The 22,545-nt window shown below is 41.5% G+C and overlaps 1 protein-coding gene across 3 annotated transcripts in view; it reads left to right on the plus strand.

Moving 5' to 3' along the window:
* VPS50 (VPS50 subunit of EARP/GARPII complex) overlaps positions 1 to 22,545 on the plus strand; it is a 187,432-nt gene that overhangs the window by 92,376 nt on the left and 72,511 nt on the right. For all 3 annotated transcript variants that reach the window (XM_050939528.1, XM_050939530.1, XM_050939529.1), the window contains 4 exons: positions 147 to 241; positions 1,040 to 1,138; positions 7,429 to 7,519; positions 8,931 to 9,107. In XM_050939528.1, the coding sequence (XP_050795485.1) occupies positions 147 to 241; positions 1,040 to 1,138; positions 7,429 to 7,519; positions 8,931 to 9,107 (462 nt within the window). The remainder of the gene's footprint in view (positions 1 to 146; positions 242 to 1,039; positions 1,139 to 7,428; positions 7,520 to 8,930; positions 9,108 to 22,545) is intronic.

Genomic DNA, 22,545 nt, shown 5'->3' on the forward strand with positions numbered 1-22,545 from the left:
CAAAACATGCTAGTGAACCATGCATTCAACTCACTGCCATTCATTTTGAACTCCAGAATCGTCATTGCTACTATATAAAAACTCGTAATATGCACACAAATTTAGTAAGGATTCAATACTAACTTTGAAATGTTTGTGTTTTATAGGATGTGCAGCTGAAAGTGAAAACGTATCTGCTGGGGACAGACATGTCTAACTTCAAATATGATGACTTTATCTTTGTACTAGATATCATTAGCAGGTATATTGATGGGGCAAATAATGCCATTTGCTCTATCTGCATGACGGGCCTGAATTAGCATAAGATGACATGATAAATTAACATAATAGGGACTACATCCTGGCCCCAATTTCCATCCACTTCACACTGTTCTGGTTATGAAAAGAGTAGGAGTGATTCCTTAATATGGCACCAAGGGGCTCCCTGCATGCAAGGTAATTCATGACAAGAGTCAATTTGTTCTAAGCCAGCTACTCTTCTGGGCCACCCTGCAGACATAGTGGGTGTTGGAAAGGGAGCTGTAGTACTCTGATGATCCTTCTTAGTGGCTCCCCAAACCTGGAGCCAAAAGTGTCAGAAGCTGGGCATAGCTCCTTCTTATTCCTGCTTCTATATTTGGGGTTGTGGTGCTGGTGGTCAGGGTGCTTTTCCCTTTTTTTTTTCTTTTTTTTTTTTGGGACAGTGAGAATGATATGGGGAGAGAGGTTCAAGTAACAGGCTACAGAGCTTGCATTGGACCATAGGATCCCAAGCAGACACTTGAATTGCTTGTGGCTGTCTGGCCCTGAGTGTTTATAAAATACCACAATATGCAATAGAAGTAACTAGACCATGTGTGGGCCTGGTGTTGCATGGTGGTGATCTTTGTTTGTTAGATGTTCAAATACTGTGGTGATGGATGAGCATGGTATGTGTGCTTATAGGTGAGATAGGGAATTCCAGCTGAAACAATAGCATTCAAGTAATAGTTGTTTCCTCCAGTATTGTTAAAACTAACTGAATGGATAATCACTTCTAAAATGTCTTTTGTTACAATAGGCTGATGCAAGTTGGGGAAGAATTTTGTGGCAGTAAGTCAGAAGTTTTGCAAGAATCCATTAGAAAACAAAGTGTTAACTATTTCAAGAATTATCACAGGTAAGGCTGCTAAATGTGCGACGGATTGGTCAGATTACTTTTATTTGCCATTTTTTCATTTTTAAACTGGGTTTCCAGTGGCCTGGTTGCACTGAGGTGGACAGCTTGGGCATGTTTCTGTCTAGTGTGTGCGGGTAAAGGGCCTGAACACTCGGCTATTGCTGCAGATATAATCTCTCACTCATGCTAAAGTTACTGAGGAGACTTCTGCAATGAGCAGGTTGGGGAAAGGTAGGGAACCTATGGTGTGTAGACTTTCTCAGTAGCCCCTCTGGCTTCCTCTAAAAGCTACTCCTTAAAACTCCTGCTTTTGACCCTCTCTGTAGTGGAGCTACAGGCCCTTTATTCCTGGTCTCCCTGGCAAAAGTATTTTTTTTTTTTTTTATTTCTATATCATTCCATAAAGAGAGAGCCCATCCACCCAGGTCTCCAGATATCTCTGGCAATTTCTTTGAAATGTATAATTATGCAATTTATTTCTGTCAGGAATTTCATAATTTTATGGATTTGTACTTCTGGATCCCATTCTCAGCCTTCCCTCTGTTGACCATCTGTAACTACATTTCATTCCAGTCTCCCTTGGCTCCATTACATGCAGACCTGACCTAATTTTATGGCAGCATATTTATCAGCTTCAACACTTGCTGGCTTTTCATTTCAAAGTTAAACTGCCATAATTTTGCTTTGATTTCCCCAGTGTTCAGGTTTGGAAGGTAGATGCTTCTTTCACTCCAGTGGTCTGGCACTTGTCTTTCATTGCTTAGGTAGCCAGGAAGATATGGGGATGGGGGTGGGAAATGCCACAATGATTCTTGCCAGAAGCCCTGGGTTCCCAAGACTTCTTCACATGGCATCCTGCCCTTGTTGTTCAGGGCATTTTTCTGCACATGCCACACCCCACCCAGTCATTCTGAAGCTTTCTGTCTGGAGGCTGAATACATGACTCTATCTTCATATGTGTGGTCTGAGAATTAATGGATATTTTACTAAAATCCATAAAATCTTAAAATTTCTACAGGAATGCATGGGAAAGTGTCTTAATTCTGGTGCCAGGAACGTGGTTTGGATCCTCTTCAGGCTCCTGAAAGTCAGCTCTAGAATATCTTCTCAGCAATTTTAATAGATACCACTTCCAGTTGTCTGATAGAGTCAAGTCTCAGCCTTGAGTGCATTCGATCTTTCCAGGATAGTAGGTTCTATAACTATGTAGTCACCATAGCTCCCATTTCTCCACAGTAATATCCAGCCTTAAGTCTCAACTTGAATCTCCTCTTCTGCCTTGGAACCTCACTTTGGAGCTTCAAATCCTCATGAAACCTCCATTTGAAGCTCTACTGAAATGTCCTTCTCCACTTGGCCATTTTAAGATTCCTTTCTGAAGGCTCTGTCTACCTCCAAAAGTCCAACCAATCTAATTAAATCTGTTTGTTTAGTTAAATATTCCTCCTCCCCCTTATGGGGGTGATTCCTCACTGTTTTAAGTTAAATAGACATAAAACACTCTTAAATGAAATTTAGCCATAGAATAGATTGCATCTCTGCAAGGGACAGGTTTAACAGTGGTTTGTGAAATCACAAATTTTGAACCTTCTCAACTGTTTGAATAAAATATGGGGGGAGGAGGGGAAGAGCAAGAGTATATGCTGAGAACTTGTCCTTTGCTTATTCTGTTGCTTTAGCAAATCATGAACTATTTTCTACTGATTTGGAAAGTAAGGATTTGTGTGATTCTTGTTCAAGGCTATGTGATAACTATGTATTCCTAGCACTGATTTGTTTTTGTTTTTGTTTTTTTTTAAATTTCACTGAGGAAAGGATGATTTTTAATAACGGTTACCTACCTGTTTTGTTGTTAAGAATAATTAGACAATGTTTCTAAAGCTCTTTGAAGGTGAATACCACTGTATCAGGCTAAATTATGTGCTCAGAATTTATTTAAAGCTTTTAAGTGTTTTGGATGTTCAAATCAAGCAAGTGTGGCTTTTGCTTCCCTTGTGTATTTAATTGAAAAAAGCTAGACCTTTTAAAGATGCATTAGTATGTAAAACTTCACTGACTGGAACTGCTCAAGGAGCATGATTCATCAGCCCATTAATTGTGCAGTGTGACGTATGTAGCCTACTGGTGTGTTAGATATAGGTAGGTTGGGAAGAATGTTTTTTATTGGTAAATGTCGATAAACATTGATTTCACCATATACACCAACTGGTGAAAAAATATTTCCATTGATGATAATCTAAATTTACATGTAGGCAAATTCAGAAAAACACTGCTTGTGAAATTATTAGTTTGATTAAGGCTATTTCCTTGGTACTTTTTTTGATATATAGATAGTTCAGAGAACTGGAAAGTCAGTGGAATTGACCATGTAACTCAAGATCATATTGAGTATGCAAAGCATTTTGTTGGGAAAAGTTTTCTTCTTTATAAAAAGCAAGAATGGACTTTTAATGGTGAAAGACACCGAACAAGGGAACTGCTTAAGATTCATTCATTTTTTGAAGGTGTTTTTGGAAAGACTTATTTGGGCAGGAATGGCAGAAATTTTCAAAGAATAAAGAGAGATTTGATTGAAACCCTCTTTTTGAGCCAGATTCTGAACTTGTGCATGGTGGTGAAAGTCGAGAGTAACTACTGAAGTTCATTAAGTCAGTGAGATTTTTTTCATATTTTCAAATGAGGTAAAAATCTGGCTGTATATTTAAAATCTTTTTTCCATTTATCCTTTTAGCTTCAATATGATTTTATCCTAAGGGCCGCTTCCCCTCTGTCCCACTCTTCTGCTTGTAGCTTTTCTAATTTAAGACTCAGATTTTCAGAGATGCTCAACACAAGAATAGCTCCTGACTTCAACAGAAGTTAGTGGGAGCTACGTTCCCTGTAAGTTGCGCGGCCACCTCTCAAAGGTCGCACAGGCAGGCAGGGAGAGGAGCCCCTCTCTTGGCCTGACCCAGGCCTGCCAGGGAGAAGACCGCCTTCCTCGGCCTGGCCCAGGCCTGCTGGAGCTGCCAGGGAGAGGAGCTCCTCCCTCAGCCCCAAGCTGCTGCGGCAAGAGAAGGCTGTGGGGAATCCTCTCTTCTCACCGCAGTTCCGGGGCAGCACCACTCCGAACCCGTCATCCCCAGCCCTGAGCCCCTAATTCCTGGCCCCACTCCAGAGTCTTCACCTCCTAGCTGGAGCCCTCACCCCCTGCACCCAGCCCTCTACACTGGCCCTGAGCACCCTCCCACATTCCAAACCCCTCCACCACACATCACCTCCATATTGGTGCAGATAACAAAATTCATTCTGCACATGGACCTAAAATATTAGAGGGAACACTGAGTGAGAGCTGTGGGTACTCACTGCCTTGGAAAATTTGGCCTCAAATCTATTTGTGGTTGAACAGAATGTGTGTAAGTAGACACAGCTAACTGCAATAATAGCTAAGCACATGTTGGTCATCTTACTGAGCCAAAATCATTCATTATATCAGTAATTAGTTTGTTAATGAATGATGTGATGAATGTTTTACAGCCTAATTTGGAACCCAGTGCATAATTTACCAACTGCTACATTCTGAACAAGACAGCATAATGTATCTTTTAAAGAAAAAATTATTGATGTGCCCTCAATGATTAAAAAAAATAAAAATGACAGCAGTGAAGTAAAGTTCCTGGCTATCTAGCCAAGAGAGAATGCTAAAGGCGCTTCTGCTTGTAGGTAAATGAAAGACTGTAGTGCTGATGAAAACTTAACAAAGGAAGTACAGTGAACTAATGCTTTTGATTACGTTGTCATAATAGCACCCTTCATTAATGAACTTGCTTCCCTACTCAAAACAAAATTTAAACACGTGAAAAAATGAAACTTTGGTGATTAATGACCTTTTAATATTTTGTCTGAAAAACGTATAATTCTGTAGAGTGCTGCTTTTCAGTTTTTCCACATTGTCTGTCTGTCTTTTTTCCCCCCAGTGCTGCTTATTACATGGAATACTTGACAAGTTCAGATGTAGGTTCATATTACCCTTTAGTGGATAAATGTTGCTACACTTTGTATTGACATTGTTAAAGGTATCTGATCATGTCACCTGCAGAGAGTAAATCCATTATGCTACTGTAAAAGCATGAATGTTTTTATATATTAATTGTAGAGGCTTTTAAAAATTGTTTCACAAATTTTGTGACAATGCGTTCTTAATGTACTTTTTCTACAGGATGTCATAAAATGTATAATTTTGTGGTTATTTATAAGCTGAGAGAATGAGTGCAATATCTGGCAAAATAAATCCTCACACTTGCAAAATGTGTTAAATACATCACACTTTCCTTCTGCACTAACCATGAAGATCTCTGTGACTCACTGAACTACATCAGAACACCACCTGTGGCACAAAGTGGATCAACCTCATGCATCTGTAGCTTTTTTTTTTTTTTTTTTCCCCTCTAAGATTGAATGTAGTAATCTAGTATAAACTACAATCAGTTCAGCAGACTGAATGGACACAGTGGAAGTCACCTCTGGTGCTTTTCTCAAATTTGGAGACTCCAGGAACAAACGAAATCTGAGGATAGTGATCACAGACACAATCACAAGTACAAAGTCTTATCTGTACTACAAGTTTTATTAAAGCAATAAGTAAAGTTACAAATATCCATGCATATGTAAATCCTACAAAAACCCATGCAATTACTAAGACTATAGTATACTCACATCCTCAAAGATATTCTAAGATCAGATGGATCTCTCATTAGGTGATTATAGGAGAAAGAATGGTTCCTGCTGGGATTTCCCATGGGGTCTTGTGACTTTTACACAGCTAGGAAACCTCTTCTGTGTTGTTTGACATGGTCAGAAAAACATCTTATGCATATGCAGGAGAGTTTCAACCCTCTTTTCTTTTTCTGTACTGCCTTACCCCATGAATATTGTGGTGCCCCATTTTTCATAAGTTTCTTAGTTCTTCTTCTTAGCATCTATGCACAATATATATCCTGTGATCAGGACAGGACATTCCATGATGTTGCAGTAAGGTGACTTGTGATCTTGGATAATGCCATGTGGTTTATTGCAATCTAGTTTTCTGTAACAATACCTATTGGCACATCTTTTACAGTAGTTTTGTGACCTTACTGGCCTAGGGTTATTCCTAGGTCATCCACTCATGTCAAGCATTCTTAAGCTTATGGCCTAGTCTGGCTAAGCTAAAATCTTACAAGCCTCAGCCTGTAGGCCTTGCATTGCAGCCATGCTTTACTTATATACCTAATACACACTAATAATTCCTAAATATTTGTCAGTCTTATACCTCTGTAATCCTACATTGATTTTTATATGAAATAGCATATGAATTGACCATAACACAACATAACACAATGATAAATGGATGATAAAAATCAAGTAATTGACTACACATCAGTGTAAAATTTCTGCAGAACTCCTCTGCCACAGTAATTTCTATTTTGCTACCATCACAGTTGCTAAATCACAACAGGCAGAGCTATTCTTCGTAGTGAACCAGCTCATCCTGGCCAGAGCACTGATTGCTGGAAGGAAGCCTTCTGCCTACTTATCAGAAAAGATAACCCAAATATTGCAGGAACTCGCCAAGCCAGAAAAATCTATGCCTGAAATGTTATTAGACACCCTGATTGAATTGTACCTCATGTTTGATGAAGTTCAGAGAGGTCTTTGGAAATATTTCAACCAACACAGGTCTGCCCCTGCCTGGCTAGTGGTAAACCAGCAAAGAACAGTTGTGTACACTGCTAACTGATCTCAACAGTGGCTCCTTCAAAGACATGGACCAGCCAGCCTTCCTGTGAAAAATGCAACAGCCCATTCTTTTCACAGAAAGCCTCACCAATAAAATAGTGGCTAAAGGGACATGATATAGTTAGTTGGACTTTCCTAAAGCCTATGATAAAGTCCCTCACAGGAGACCAATCAAGGAGATAGTCTGAGAACTAAAAGTTCTGTCATGGACTGGAAATATTTTTTTCTTACACTCCAAATCTTGGCCTCTTGCTTTTAGTTCCTTTTCTATTAGTTAACCTGAGATAATGTTAACTTGCAGGGGAAATTTCCCTGGAGCTCATTTTGTAGGGAACCACAGGTTTTTGGGGAGGTGGTGATCTGAACTTCTGTACTAAGGAAATTAATAGCAAAGCCTAAATCAGGATGACTTTTTGTGTATTAAAGTATAATTTAAAGATTTTTTTTTCAATTGAAAGCACTTTTTCATTCTAATGTTAAAACAGTTCAGCTGTGACTTTTTTTTTCTGACAATCTAGAGTGTTGTATTTCAGAACTCGTCTTGAAGAATTACGAATGTTCTTGGAGAACGAGACCTGGGAGCTTTGTCCTGTTAAGTCAAGCTTTAGTATTTTACAGCTTCATGTAAGTACTGTCACTCAATATTCAAAAGTTCTTTCTGAAATAAATTTGTTTTATATATGTAGACCATCTGTCTGATGTGATAGGACATGCAAACTGCTGTTGGTTTGGGGGTTATTTTAACGGTACAGTAAAATTAGTGTGATTCTAATCAGGGATTTTTGTATGCTATTCTAAACCTCAGATTTAAATGCATCTAAAATGGTAACATGCCTGATTCAAGAAAACATTCAGGAAAGTACTGAAGCATGTGGTAAAATTCCACTGAAAGCAAGTGAAGCGTGTACTTTAGTGCAATCTTGAATCAGGGCCTCTGACTAAGCTGAGGTTGGTAAATAGTAACATTTCGATTTTATTTGCTTTTTTTAATATCTACCTATTTGGGACTGCCTGATGGTCACATGACTAGAGTTGTTGCTACAAATAACTCCTAGTTTGCTAAGGATGAACATGGTTGTGGGGGATGGAAGACTATTTGCTAGTTTGACTGTACAAGGAAGCTGACTATATACATTCATGCCGCAAGAGAGAGAGAGATCTTTCATAGAACACAAAGGGAAAGAAAAGCATTTTTAATAGAAAAATGTGATTGTTAAACCACATGCTCTGGCAGGGAAACGCAAAAGAGCAGCTGCAGATCCCAGAAACTATTCATCTAAATTTTGTAGAAATTACTAAATTTCAAGTCCCATCAGCCCAGTACATTTTGATCTATATCTTTAATTTTGATTATGTACATTTACTATTCAAAGATTAACAACTAAAAATAAATTATGATGTTTTCATCAAAAAAAAATTAGGCCAAGATTTTCAGAAATTCCTATCTAGAGATAGGACTTTAAGTGGTCTGATTTTCCAAAAGTGCTGAGCGTCCTCCCAGTCTCTTGCAATCCCATATTATTGTGCAGTGTAATAGTCCGAACATTTTGAAATGTACTTGATTTAAGGATATTTTAAAAATTTTGTTCATATTAATAAGCTAAAACACTTGTAACAAAAATAAAGAGAATTATCTTTAAAATATTTTTTTAGTCTGATAGTATCACTTCAATTTTGGAAATATTTTCTTTACATTTTGATGCTGTATTTGTATAGTTTGAGATTTAGGTGCTGTTCTATCTCTTGTGAAAATACTCTTTTAATCTCTGGTAAAAGCTTTTCTATTTGTTTCTTGAAAATGAAGACTTCCATAATACAAGAGGTATATTGCATGGTGCAGCAAGACTCACTTGCTAAAATTAGAAAGACAAACCATGTGAGATTGCAAACTTCAAGGTTAACTTCAATCAGTCTAAAAGCTGTATTTAAATAAGAAGTAAACTCTTGTTGCAGAGCGGTAATTGACAGTAAGCTATGAATCAATATTTAAACTACATTACTAGGCATAAAAATTATTCTGTATTTTTATTAATAGGAGTTTAAATTCATGGAGCAGTCACGTTCCCCATCTGTGTCGCCTAGTAAGCAGCCTGCTTCAGCAATCTCAACAACCATAACTTTGTTTGAGCAATATTGTACTGAAGGAAATCCATTTGAAATTCAGGTCAACAGCAAAGATGATGAGACAGAAGATGTACTTGCTTCTAATGGGGTATGGAGCATTTCATAAATACAAGAACCATGCTAGCTCTCATTAAATGAACATGACATACAGTATATTGGAAGGATCAATTATCTTGTGAATCAGTGATTGACGACTACATTTGTCTTTAATATTTTGCATTCTATATTGCACCAAAAGAAGCCATTTTACTACTTAAAATAGGTCACTCTGCTTTCTGATGTTGGCAGTTAAAAGCAGAGCTTCCTGTGGAAAGCCAGATATGTTTGTTTTGCAGTGGATCAATATTTTTCCATCCAAGTCTATTGTTTCTGAAGACTAGCAAGCCATGTTCTACTTAGAACAGAAACAGAAAAGTGCTAATTTATCACAGGACAATTAGATGCAATTTACTTAACTTTCCTGGTTGTGGTAAATTTGGCCTTGTTTTAATATTAGAAGGATTAGCTCCCTCTGGCTTGTTAGAGAATAATCTCCACAGATAATTCATAGATTGTTCTTTCTATATTTACATAAATTTACCATGGTTTCCAAAGGAGAATTTAATTTGTTGAATAGTTTATTTTTTGAATGTTATGGGGATGCTAGTTTGAGATCTACTGGTATAATAGTCAACATTAACTTCAAATGTATTGATCTTTTTGGTGATTTTGTATCATAATCATACAATCAAATCTTTATTTAAAAGAGAACGTTTTATATAGTGTTATGCATGCAGAAACTTTATACCTATATTTCTCATTAAAACCTTTGTCCTGACTTCCTCTTCAGTAAAATATTGTTTTCTCCTTGTCTATTATGTCACGAGCCAATCCATCTGGCAGTGTTACTGCACTCACTCTCAGTGCCATAACAAACCTGGCACATGCTGTAAGATTTAACCAAGTTATCAGGTCGCCAGTCTCCAAATGGAACTTTGTTCATGTTCTCTCTTGAATCATATGTTGGTGGCCATCTGTTCTGTCCATGATTTGTTGAGCTTCCTACCTCTTCCTTCTATGGGAATGAGAATATAACAAAGGGTTCAAATCCCCCAGTGCCCCAGTCCTTACTGAACGACATGGGCAAGAGGGAGGGAAAGAAGGAATTCCCAGTGGTGGAGCTAGCCCTCAGGATGAAAGACACTCAGCAGGAGCTGGGAGAAGGAGTATCAGAACAAGGAGAGGCCCAGCGTGGCCCTGGTTCTCTCTCTCTCTCCCTTTTCTTCCCCCTGGATACATTCACAGCCCCTGAACACCAGTGAAGTCAGCTGAGTGTGTTCCAGAACTTGGACTCTAGGCATTCTTTCGTGACTTCTAACTGGTTGTTAGCTCCCACACCATTCTATAATTGTTTTAAAGCAAGTCACATAATAGGCCTAGATTGTTTTTAATTTTCTTGTAGTTTAAAATAGATTTATATTTTGTTTTCAATCTTGAAAGATTATTAATTGTCTCTTTACCTAAAAGACCAGAGTGGCTGCTGCATAATTCTGTTTTATCCAGAATTTAAAACAATCTTTTTAAGGTGTTTGAGACCAAATTTTTTGCTTTATCTGTTTGTTAAATAAGGGTTTATTTTAAAAGGGCATATTTTTCCAAATGCACTGTATAAACACATTAGTAAATACGTCCGCTTTGCAGTGAGGGTGCAGGCAAAAATTCTTCAAGTGCTGAAAGTTCCCCAATGCCTGTCCCACTATTTTCCCCGAAAGCAGGCGAGTTGTCTGCAATTGACACAATTGACTGGGAAAGAATCCTAAAGCGTCTTCATGGACAAAACCATAGGATATGCCCTAGACACACATGGGCAGGTGCAGAAACAGTAAGGACATAGTAACATGGGATAGCTTTGCTGTGGCAGCACTCGCATCTGGGCCAAGCTAATGTGAGTGCTCAGATCTGGGTGCCAGTGACCATGGCCCTACCCAATTCAAGGTCCATTTTCATAAATTTCAGTCATAGCATTTTTAAAATCTTGAGTTTCATGGTTTCAGATATTTAAATCTTAAATTTCACAATATTGTAACAAAGCATGAATATGTATTTTAAAACAGTAAAATATAAACATGTAAAGCCCTTCAGTCAGCGTTTCTCAAACTGGGGACCCTGACCCAAAAGGGGGTCGCAAGGCTTGTTTTGTGGTATTGTCACCCTTACTTTTGCACTGACTTCAGAGCTGGGCAGCTGGAAATTGGCAGCTGCTGGCCAGGCACCCAGTTCTTAAGGCAGCACAGAAGTAAGGGTGGCAATGCCATGCCCCCCTCCCCTACAATAGTATGGAAACCCCCTTTTGGGTTGGGACCCCGTTTGAGAAACACTGCCTATAGTATAGGGTAAAAGTACACAAGCTACCACATTTAATGGGGAAGAACAGTTTTCACGGGGGCAGACCAGATTTCACGCTCTGTGACATGTTTTTTCATGGCTGTGAATTTGGTAGGATCCTACCAATTAGCCAGTTAACTGTGCATTGAAGACATACCCCAAAAGAGTTAGAAGTAGATTAGTTTAAAAAAGCTTAAATTCTGGATCACAGTTTATGTTGAGGGTTGGATTCTGTGGCAAATTCCACAACCACAGAATACATGGAACCCTCATGATGGGTATGGGACTGGTGCCATTAAAGATAGTGTTAAGCTAGGCATGTCTCGAATTTCTTACAGGTATATTTCTTTCTCTTAGTATTTAGCATTTTATAAAGGGGTTAAATAGTTTTTAAAGATGCTAATTTTATCTACTTTAAAGACGAAATGAAATCTCAAACCCAACTCATTTCTTGGAACAAAATACAAGCCAAGGTGTGAAGTCTGATGTCTCCTCTCTTATTACAAAATGGATTGTCCACACATTACAAGTGCAACATCTGAGCAAGTGAAAGTGTATATTTACAACTTTTCTTTTTCTCCCTTACATCCCTTTCCTCCTGACTCAAAGATGTAAGATTTGGGGGTGTCAAAGCTGCCTTTGGTTCTGACTTCAGCTTTTCTAATATTTTACTTTCCAACCTGTATGCTGTGTGAAGTCAGAAAACTGTAAATTCAAATGGAAAATAAGCGGATCTGCTTCTCTTCCTTTTGTGATTTCCCACACTTCAGAATCTGCTTTGCTATATCCTGCCACTTCTAGGCCTATCAGATTTAGCCAACTTAATCTCTACTCAGCTTCTCCTTCTCGCCTTCTTACCATGTGGTTAAAAATTGGACAGTGATAGAGGGTGATCATTCTTGAGGATGATATTTTTGTATCGCGTACAATGTGACCACTGAACCTATCTCTTAGCTCTTTGTGTACCCCTAAATCAAATACAGGCTGGAGAATCATTTACATTTTCTGAGTGAATAATTCCTACTGGAAGAACGAGCTAATTTGACTAAATTAAAAAAAAAAAAAGTAATCATACAACATGCTTCTGTGTTCAGTAAAATACAGAAATTGATCTTCCTAAAACATTTCTTCTCAGATCTCTTGCAAGCTGTGTAGGAATTGCCATAATAAATCAGACCCCTGATCAATCCTGTCTCTCTGACAGTAGCCAACACCACATGCTTTATAGAAAAGTTCAGGAAACCTCAAAGTAGATGTGAGATACTCTTTCCTCCCCACTTTTCTCCCCTCCCCCCACCAAAATATCTTCAGGCCTTTTTATATAGTTAGAAATTGGCTTAAGCCCTAAAGCATGAGGTTTTCATATCCCTCCAAAACATTTTAATTATTTTAGCATTAGCTATAACTCTGAAATATATTATTGTTCCCTCTGAATTTTGCTAATTGGCCTCAGTGGCATGATGTGGCAATATATATATATTCCCTCTGAATTTTGCTAATTGGCCTCAGTGACATGATGTGGCAATGAGTTCCACAGACGAATTGCTGTGTAGAAGTATTTTTGTTTTATCATTTTTAAATTTGCCACTTGTCAATTAGGTTTTTAGAGGTCGCTGCATTCCATCCTATTAAAATTACCTATTTTTGCTTCTAGCATGCAGTATTATATATGATATGATATTCAGTTTCATCCAAAGCTGATGCTGGATGAAGAATAATCAACATGTCCTCACCATTAAATAAATACTTCACCCTTTAGATGTGTGACATATCTTAGCCAGAATTAGTTACAGACTTCATGGTCTTCACTGCTGATTGATCTCCAGGAATTTGAGCATCAAAAAGCACATGCCTCTACCTGTCAAGCTAAAGGAGTTCTTCATCTGTTCAACTGTAGTTGGCTGTATTTTTTCTGGAATCAGTCACTGGAGGGCGTCTTGATCATATGTATTAGCAGCAGGCTAATATGTTACATATGCAGCAAAGACAGCCTTTCTGTAGCCCATGTTGTGGTTTCCATATTCTAATTTTGAATTATGTTCTGTTCTGTAGGGTGACACACTACTGTGAGCTTACAAGGCTGGCTGTGTTGTCCTATTTTTAATATTTGTGTGCCGGCATAAAGTGTTCTGCATTACAGTGAAATGAAACTTAAATATGTCATGAAATGATAAAACTGAATCTTTGCCTGCTGAAGAGGTGTAATTGATTTTGGCTTTCTTTGACACTAGCAGGACAGAATGTTCAGTATGGAAAGAATGGAATACAGAAGACATGATTTATGTGTTTTTGTTCTCGTGATAAACATAGTCCATTCTTATTGTAAACAGTTGCATTAACCTTAAATGTGGTATTAATTATTATGGAAGCTTCAGATTAGTTTGGAGAATTAGTGTTTTTCAAATTAATATAATTTATCCTTGGTGTCTATGCAAACCAAAGTTTACAGTCACTATTGCAGAGAGATTTTATTTTCTTTGCTTTGCTGAAGGATCTTTGGTAGTGGCTTCCTATATTTGTACCCAACACAGAATACTGTTACGCTTTCATAGAATGTACTGCTTATTGCATACAGCACTGAAACTTAGCACCTTGGAAATTAGATAGCTGTTTGCTTCTGTGTTAAAAGGAAATTCTGTGAAACTAAGGAACTGTGCTGAATAAGTAGATCAATATGTTCAATTACTCTGTGTATTACACCTATTTATCTGCCTAGGCACTTACATGGCCCTTATCACTGTAGTATCTAAGTGCCTCATAATTGTTAATGGAGTTTATCTTTGAAACACCCCTGTGAGGTAGGGAAGTCCTATCCCCATTTTTTACAGGTGAGAATCTGGGGCACAGAGTAGATCAAGTGATTTTCCCAGAGTAATGTAGGAAATATGTAACAAAGTTAGAAATTGAACCAGCTTCTTCAAGTGATTGCATGTATGCATTCCACTGCAGGTGTGTGTGCACTCAGTATCTAGAGTTGGAGATTTTTCCCTTAGCGATATCCATCGGTGTGGTGTGTGCGCCCTGAAGATAAGAACGGCCGTACCGGGTCAGACCAAAGGTCCATCTAGCCCAGTATCTGTCTACCGACAGTGGCCAATGCCAGATGCCCCAGAGGGAGTGAAGCTAACAGGCAATGATCAAGTGATCTCTCTCCTGCCATCCATCTCCATGCTCTGATGAACAGAGTTTAGGGACACCATTCTTTACCCTTCCTGGCTAATAGCCATTTATGGACTTAGCCACCATGAATTTATCCAGTTCCCTTTTAAACATTGTTATAGTCCCAGCCTTCACAACCTCCTCAGGTAAGGAGTTCCACAAGTTGACTGTGCGCTGTGTGAAGAAGAACTTCCTTTTATTTGTTTTAAACCTGCTACCTATTAATTTCATTTGGTGACCCCTAGTTCTTGTATTATGGGAATAAGTAAATAACTTTTCCTTATCCACTTTCTCCACATCACTCATGATTTTATATACTTCTATCATATCCCCCCTTAGTCTCATAGACTCATAGACTTTAGGGTCAGAAGGGACCAATATGATCATCTAGTCTGACCTCTTGCACAAAGCAGGCCACAGAATCCTACCCATCCATTTCTATAACAAACCCCTAAACACCTCTTTTTCAAGCTGAAGAGGCCTAGCCTCTTTAATCTTTCCTCATATGGGACCCTCTCCAAACCCCTAATCATTTTAGTTGCCCTTTTCTGAATCTTTTCCAGTGGTAGGATATCTTTTTTGAGGTGAGGAGACCACATCTATACATAGTATTCAAGATGTGGGCGTACCTTGGATTTATATAAGGGGAATAATATATTCTCTATCCCCTTTTTAATGATTCCTAACATTCTGTTTGCTTTTTTGACCGCCTCTGCGCACTGCATAGACATCTTCAGAGAACTATACACGATGACGTCAAGATGTTTTTCCTGACTCGTTGTAGCTAAATTAACCCCCATCATATTGTATGTATAGTTGGGGTTATTTTTTTCCAATGTGCATTACCTTACAATTATGCACATTAAATTTCATTTGCCATGTTGTTGCCCAGTCACTTAGTTTTGTGAGATCTTTGTGAAGTTCTTCATAATCTGCTTTGGTCTTAACTATCCTGAGTAGTTTAGTATCTTCTGCAAACTTTGCCACCTCACTGTTTACCCCTTTCTCCAGATCATTTATGAATAAATTGAATAGGATTGGTCCTAGGACTGACCCTTGGGGAACACCACTAGTTACCCCTCTCCATTCTGAGAATTTACCATTAATTCCTACCCTTTGTTCCCTGTCTTTTAACCAGCTCTCAGTCCATGAAAGGACCTTCCCTTTTATCCCATGACAGCTTAATTTACGGAAGAGCCTTTGGTGAGGGACCTTGTCAAAGGCTTTCTGGAAATCTATGCTATGTCCACTGGATCCCTCTTGTCCACATGTTTGTTGACCCCTTCAAAGAACTCTAATAGATTAGTAAGACATGATTTCCCTTTACAGAAACCATGTTGACTATTGCTCAACAGTTTGTTTTTCTATGTCTGACAATTTTATTCTTAACTATTGTTTTGACTAATTTGCCCGGTACTGACTTTAGACTTACCGGTCTGTAATTGCCGGGATCACCTCTAGAACCCTTTTTAAATATTGGCGTTACATTAGCTAACTTCCAGTCATTAGCTAACTTCCAGCCACCTTGTGCTTCTGAATGATAGTATAAAGGGTGGAGCTGCCTCCCCGCACTTTCTTCTTACCACCTATAATCGGTAGTCGAGTGCATTGGCTTGCTACTGCAGAACTTCCCTGCAAAGGGAGAAACATCTTTTCTATGAATAATTAAATTAGTGGTATTTGTTAGTGATGTTAGATTAGTGTAGTGTTGTTTCTTTCAGAGTTGGTTCCCTCTTAGTCAAAGGGTGCTGACACCCAGTACCAGGGTGTGCCTTGGTCTCTGAGTTTTATGTGTTCTACTGGCTGCAAGAAATTTGTGCTAGTAAGTGACTGTCTTGTTGGGAATAGAATACCAGTTTGTGATGTAACATTTCTCTCTGTCTTATTGTTTCCCAACATGTTACCTCATTTCCTGTGTGCTTGGCCTCATATTATTACAGCTCAGTGGGTCCTAAGTACTGAGCACAAGTAGTTTATTTGAACCCTGCAGTTTATTTCCTCCATTCTTTGATCCTCCCTCCAATTCCCTTCCCTGTCCTTCCTCAGGACCCATTTCCACAAGGATTCCCATCTCCAAGGATTGCAGTCTTGTCTCGATTTTGGGAGCTATAGAAGAGGTTCCCCCTCTCCATTGAGGGAAGGGTTTCTATTCATGATACTTCCTCATTCTAAAGGTGAAAGGAGGTCCCAGAGCTATCCTAGACCTGTGAAATTTTGAATAAATATGAAAAGACTATATGATTCCCTTCCATGGAGACTGGTACACTGCCCTCCTCTTGAAGGATGCATATTTCCGTATGGCTATCCATCAAAGCTGCACGAGATTCCTAAGATTTCTGGTCAACAACACCAATTATAAGTTTAGGCCTTTGTCTTGTCTCCTATCCTGTGAGTGTTTAAAAAATGCATGGTTGGTGGTAGCTGTATTTTTAAAGAAAGCAGGGATGCAAGTGTGCCCTAACTTAGATGACTGGCTGGTACAAGGTTGATCCAAACACTAAGTAGAAGTCAGTCTATCCAGGATCCAATCCCTCTTCAGTATTCTGGGTCTCTTGACCAACGAGGACAAGTCAATCTTCTCTGCTGATCAGAGAATTTAATTTATAAGGCCAGTTCTGGGTTCTACAGTAGCCAGGGCATTCCTACCTCAAGCCAAATTCCAGACAATGTTATGTTTACATAGACTTCAAATCCACTTAGAATGATAAGAAACTGCCTCAGACTACTAGGGCACATGACCTCTTTTTGTTGCATGTGGTTTCGCATGCCAGGCTTTGACTCCGAGAGTTGCAAAGCTGGGTAAAGTCAGTGGATTCCCCGTGGATTTCAGTGGATTGTCACCCATTGGACATGCTGATTTGAATGCCTGCAGGAGTACTAGCCTCTCTGGTCTGATGGATGGATCCAGCCAATGTGTATAGGAGTTCCCTTCACACCTCCCTTATGCACACTGACTCCTAGTTATGGACATTTTTTTTAAAATTGGGGAGCTCGCCTAGGAAACTTACAAACTGAAGATCTGTGTTTTTACCAAGATTTGACTCTCCACATAAACGTGCTGGAATTGTTGATTATTCATCTGGTCTTTTGAGCGTTTCTCCCTCATATCAAGGGCAACACTGTACGAGTCTTCACAGACAACACTGTGATGGTCTATGTGAACAGAGACGAGTGGGCCAAATCAGTCTTTGTCAAGAGGCGATACATCCTTGGGAGTTTTGTATCACCAATCTCAGTCTTTTCCTTACTGGTGTTCAGAAGTTGGATCATGAGAACATGATCCTTACAGCTCTGGCTTTGTCTTGCTAGCATTGGTTCGACAGTCTGCTGAGCTTCTCTGCCAGGACTTTTTTGATCTTCCAGGACCCCCAATCATATGCTATATCCTGACCCAGCCATTCTCCATTTTACAGCCTGGATAGTCCATGGTTACATCTCAGGAGGTGGAGTGTTTGGGGAATGTGCAAAACACTCCACCTGTTGAAGTGGAAATGATTCTCCTTGTGGTCAAAACAGAGAGAAGTGTTTTGCCAATCCTGATTTTCTATTCAACATTTCTATTCTCTCTGTTCCAACTGAAATAAAAAGCCCTATAGATTGGTTCCATCAGAGTTCTCATAAGGATGAGAAGAGGCTCCATGCTTAGGATGTTGGAAGGGTGTTGGATTTTTTAATTGGACAGGACTAGTGTTTTAGATTGTCTTCCTAGCTGCTTATGTCAGTTGCAGACAGGCCTTCCAGTCTACATGCAGAGGATTTCATCCTGGATTTTGTCCTGCACACATTTCTGCTATGACATTTGCCAATGTACTCATGCTACACAATGTCAAACATTTTCTGCAGCTCTTTTGGCTTAAAGTAACTGTAGCAGACATTTGTAGAGCTGTAACTTGGTCATAAACACATTCCTTTACTACTCGTTATACTGTATCTTAGCATTCCAGAAATGATGCCATGTTTGGACAAGTATTTTTTCAGTTTTTCAGGTAGACTCTGAAACCCACTTCTGGACTGAACTGTTTGAGAGTCAGCTGGAGTGGAATGGACCTGTGCATTCACTTGAAGGAGGAAAAAAAGGTTACTAACCTATTTTGCATCTGTTCTTCTTGGAGTGCAAGCTCATGTTGATTCCATTCTAGATGTGTGCATGGCAATGTGTGCGGCCATCAGAGATTTTTGCCTTAATGGTACCTGTAGGGCCAGCTGTAGCGCCTTCTAGAATGCCACGCACGCTGTGGTAGATCAGGCACTGCCAGCCCATGCCCTCTCAGTTTCTTCTTCCCGCCTATGGGAGCACCTCTCTTGCTTGTCAAGAACTAGTGGTTTCTTCCATTGGACTTCAGGCCTTTATTCAGTTCTGGTTAGTGTTAAGTAGTGGTTAAGTGCATAGTTAGCTGATAGTTAAAGTCCCAGTGGGGACTTCACACCAAGCTCTTAGCCATCTCAAAGGTCCATCGCTGACTCTGGTGAATGGTATGGGACCCACTACCCTGCCTGCACTTTCATCATTCCAGGCCCAGGTGCACAGAGAGCACAGGTCTGCATCTGCTCCCATGATGTCTCCGGTGCCACAGGACCAGGCTAAGGCTCCCTGTGAGGACAAGCCACCCGTTAAGACCTCTCCATTGGTTGCCGGACAAGCAATATGTGGCAAGTTGCAACTGCACCGCTGGTTTTCCAAACTCTCGTAAATGCTAAGATGTTATTCCCAGTGCGGGGTCAACACTCCTCATATTATGACCGATGCTGTTCGCCCTCTCACCAGTCCGCATGTAGACATTGGTCTCGGTCACCAGCACGGTGGCACTGCTCCCCCTCATGTTACCGGTCTCTGTGGCACAGTTACCCGCCAATGCCAGTCTCTCTGGCACTGGGACCATTCTCCTCAGTAGAGCCACTGGTTGCTTATGCCTGATCAGTGCTCACCAGTAGCCACGACCAGCTAGCAGACCCAGGCATCGACAGCTCCTCCCTGTTCACCAGAGATTGGTTCCTCTGGCACGGAGGCCTAGTTCAGCCCCCGGTCCCAGTTTCCGCGATGGGATTGGGCACCAGAAACTGTTCTGCTGTCCATGGCAGTGCAGTGGCAGCAAGGCCAGTGGCCAACACAGTGGCCATATTGGCGAGCATGGGGCGTTCTGGTGATGATGATGCACCCTTCACAGTATGTTTCTGTGCTCTTGTCAGAGCGAAGATTGACAGCCCCACCGGCACCAGCCTGGTACCGGAAGCTTGCTCTGAGGTCAGGGTGGAGGATCTGATGCCCACTCCCAAACCTCCATCTCTAGTGTCTGCCAAGCCTTCAGTGCCTCCACCGGTGGCCAGGGCATCCTCCTTTTCCCCAGATGAGGCGGTTGCAGGACCTTCCAGAGCCAGCCTCCTGGATGACTTTAAAGAACACTAAGCCCTTCTCAGGTGGGTGGCCGAGAACTTGGGGCTGGAAGTGCAGGAGATGGCGGAGCAGGAGGGGGACACCCTTTTCAATGTCCCCTTACCCTCTACTTGGATCACTCTTCCGATACATTATGGGGTCCTCAAGATTGCTAAGGCTCTGTGGCAGACCCCGTCCTCTATCCCACCCACCTCAAAACAGGCCGAGGAAAAAGTACTTTGTGCCAGCCATAGGTTTCAAGTATTTGTATACCCACCCTCCCCTGGGCTCGCTAGTGGTGTCAGCGGCCAACGAGAAGGACAAGCAAATGGCAAATGATTTGCCTCTACTCCCAAGAACAAAGAAGCCAAAACACTTGATTTATTTGGCAGAAAAATTTATTCAACAGCTAGTTTACAATTCTGGGTGGCAAACCATGAGGCCCTGCTGGGCCGATAGAATTTTAACCTCTGGGACAGTCTCCAAAAGTTCCAGGACTCCCTTCCTTGAGGTCAGGCTCAGGAGTTTGGTACCCTGGTAGAAGAAGGGACCACGGCAGCCAGATGCTCCCTGCAAATGGCATGGGACACGGCGGACTCGGCAGCGAGGGTTGTCGCATCGGCGGTGGTTATGTGATGCAGCTCCTGGCTCCAAACAGCGGGTCTGTCACAAGAGATGCAGGCCTCAATTCAGGACCTTCCGTTTGACAGAGTTGGGCTATTTGATCAAATGGATGGCAGGCTACACGGGTAAGAGGACACTAAGGCTATTCTTCGTTCATTGGGCATGCATACGCAGCACTCTGCTAGAAAGCCATTCCGGCCTCCACCGCTGTCGAGGTCTTGTGAGACTGGCAGAGATCTCTCTCACCAGCCCAGCACGGACCCGCTAAACACCCGGGGGCCCAAAAGCTATTGTTTTGAGGGTGCGCTCGAGACTAATGTCCCAGTCAGCTGGCCAGATCCTGCCCTTTGTTTCCTCAACTGCCTTTCTCCCTGCAGGTCTGCTTGGTCACGGGTTACCTCGGACTACTGGGTCCTGGACATAGTAGCTCGGGGCCATACCCTGCAGTTTATGGATACCCCTTCTTCCCCCCCGCTTTCCCATCCCTCTCAGGGACCCCTCTCACAAGTAACTTCTAGTTCAGGAGGTCGATAAGCTCCTGCAGTTGGAGGCTGTGGAGGCAGTTCCTCAGGACATGGAAGAAATAGGATTCTACTTCTGATACTTCCTAGTCCTGAAGGCCAGAGTGGGGCCTCAGACCCATCCTGGACCTGCGCGGCCTCAACAAGTCGCTCAAGAAGTTTGAAATTCCATAGGGTCTCCATGGTCTCCATTATCCCCTCCCTGGATCCTGGGGACTGGTATGCTGCTCTCGACTTAAAGGATGCTTACTTCCATGTTTCCATATTCCCAGGGAACCGTCTGTGTCCTGGGTTTCCTAGTGGCAGGGTGCCATTTCCAGTTCATGGTGCTACCCTTTGGCCTGTCTTCGGCCCCCAGGGTGTTCATAAAATGCATGGCACCAGTAGTAGCTTACCTCAGACGTAGTGAGCTCACCTCAGACGTAGTGAGCTCCAGATCTTTCCGTACTTTGACAACTGGCTCATCAAGGGTAGGACTCTGGGATAGGTGCAGAGAAGCCTCAATCTGGTATGCTCCACCTTCAACGACTTGGGCCTGTTAATAAACACAGAAAAGTCCATGTTAATGCCAGTCCAGCACAAATAGTTTTTCTGAGCGGTTCTTGATTCCATGCAAGCCAGGGTCTTTCTTCTAGAAGCAGCTTTCAGGTCATGGCGGATCTCATTGCCCATGTGAGGAGACATCTGATCACCACAGCCCGCACTTACCTGCAGCTGATGGGTCACATGGCAGCATGCATGTACGTGGTCAGGCGCTCCCAGCTTCATCCATGACCCCTGCAAACGTGGCTAGCAACAGTCTACATTCCCAGCAGATATCCCCTAGACTGAGCAGTCCCAGTGCTGGACTGCATCCGCTTGTCCCTGAACTGGTGGCTAGACCCCAAGTAAGTGCTGCAGGGAGTTCCCTTTGTGTCCCCATCACCATTACATACCCTGCTCTCGGACACGTTAGATCTGGGCTGAGGAGCCAGCCTGGGCGAGCTCAGCACCCAAGGTTGCTGGATGCAGCATGACTTAGCTCTTTATATCAACATCAGGGAGCTCAAGGCGGTGCAACTGGCCTGTCAGGCTTTTTTGCCCCAGCTGAAAGGCAAGGTGGTGCAGGTCCTCACGGACAACACAGCCGTGACGTATTACATCAACAGGCAGGGCGGCGCCAGGTCCTCGGCCCTGTGTCAAGAGGCGCTCAGCCTCTGGGACCTTTATGAGCAGAATGCCATCCACCTGGTGGCCGCTCACTTACTTCAAACCAGGGATGTCCTGGTGATTGCCTCAGCAAGACCTTCTCCTCTCACCACGAGTGGTCCCTCCATTGAGAGGTGGTTAACCTGATCTTCTGACGGTGGGGGAATCCCCAGATGGACCTGTTTTTGTTCAGGCAGAACAGGAAGTGCCATGTGTTCTGCTCCCTATATGGTGGGGGCAAGGGTTCCCTGTCGTATGCCTTCCAAGCGCTGATGTACGCCTTTCTGCCAGTGCCGCTT

Source organism: Gopherus flavomarginatus, chromosome 2 (genome assembly GCF_025201925.1).
Source record: "Gopherus flavomarginatus isolate rGopFla2 chromosome 2, rGopFla2.mat.asm, whole genome shotgun sequence".
NCBI lineage: Eukaryota > Metazoa > Chordata > Testudines > Testudinidae > Gopherus > Gopherus flavomarginatus.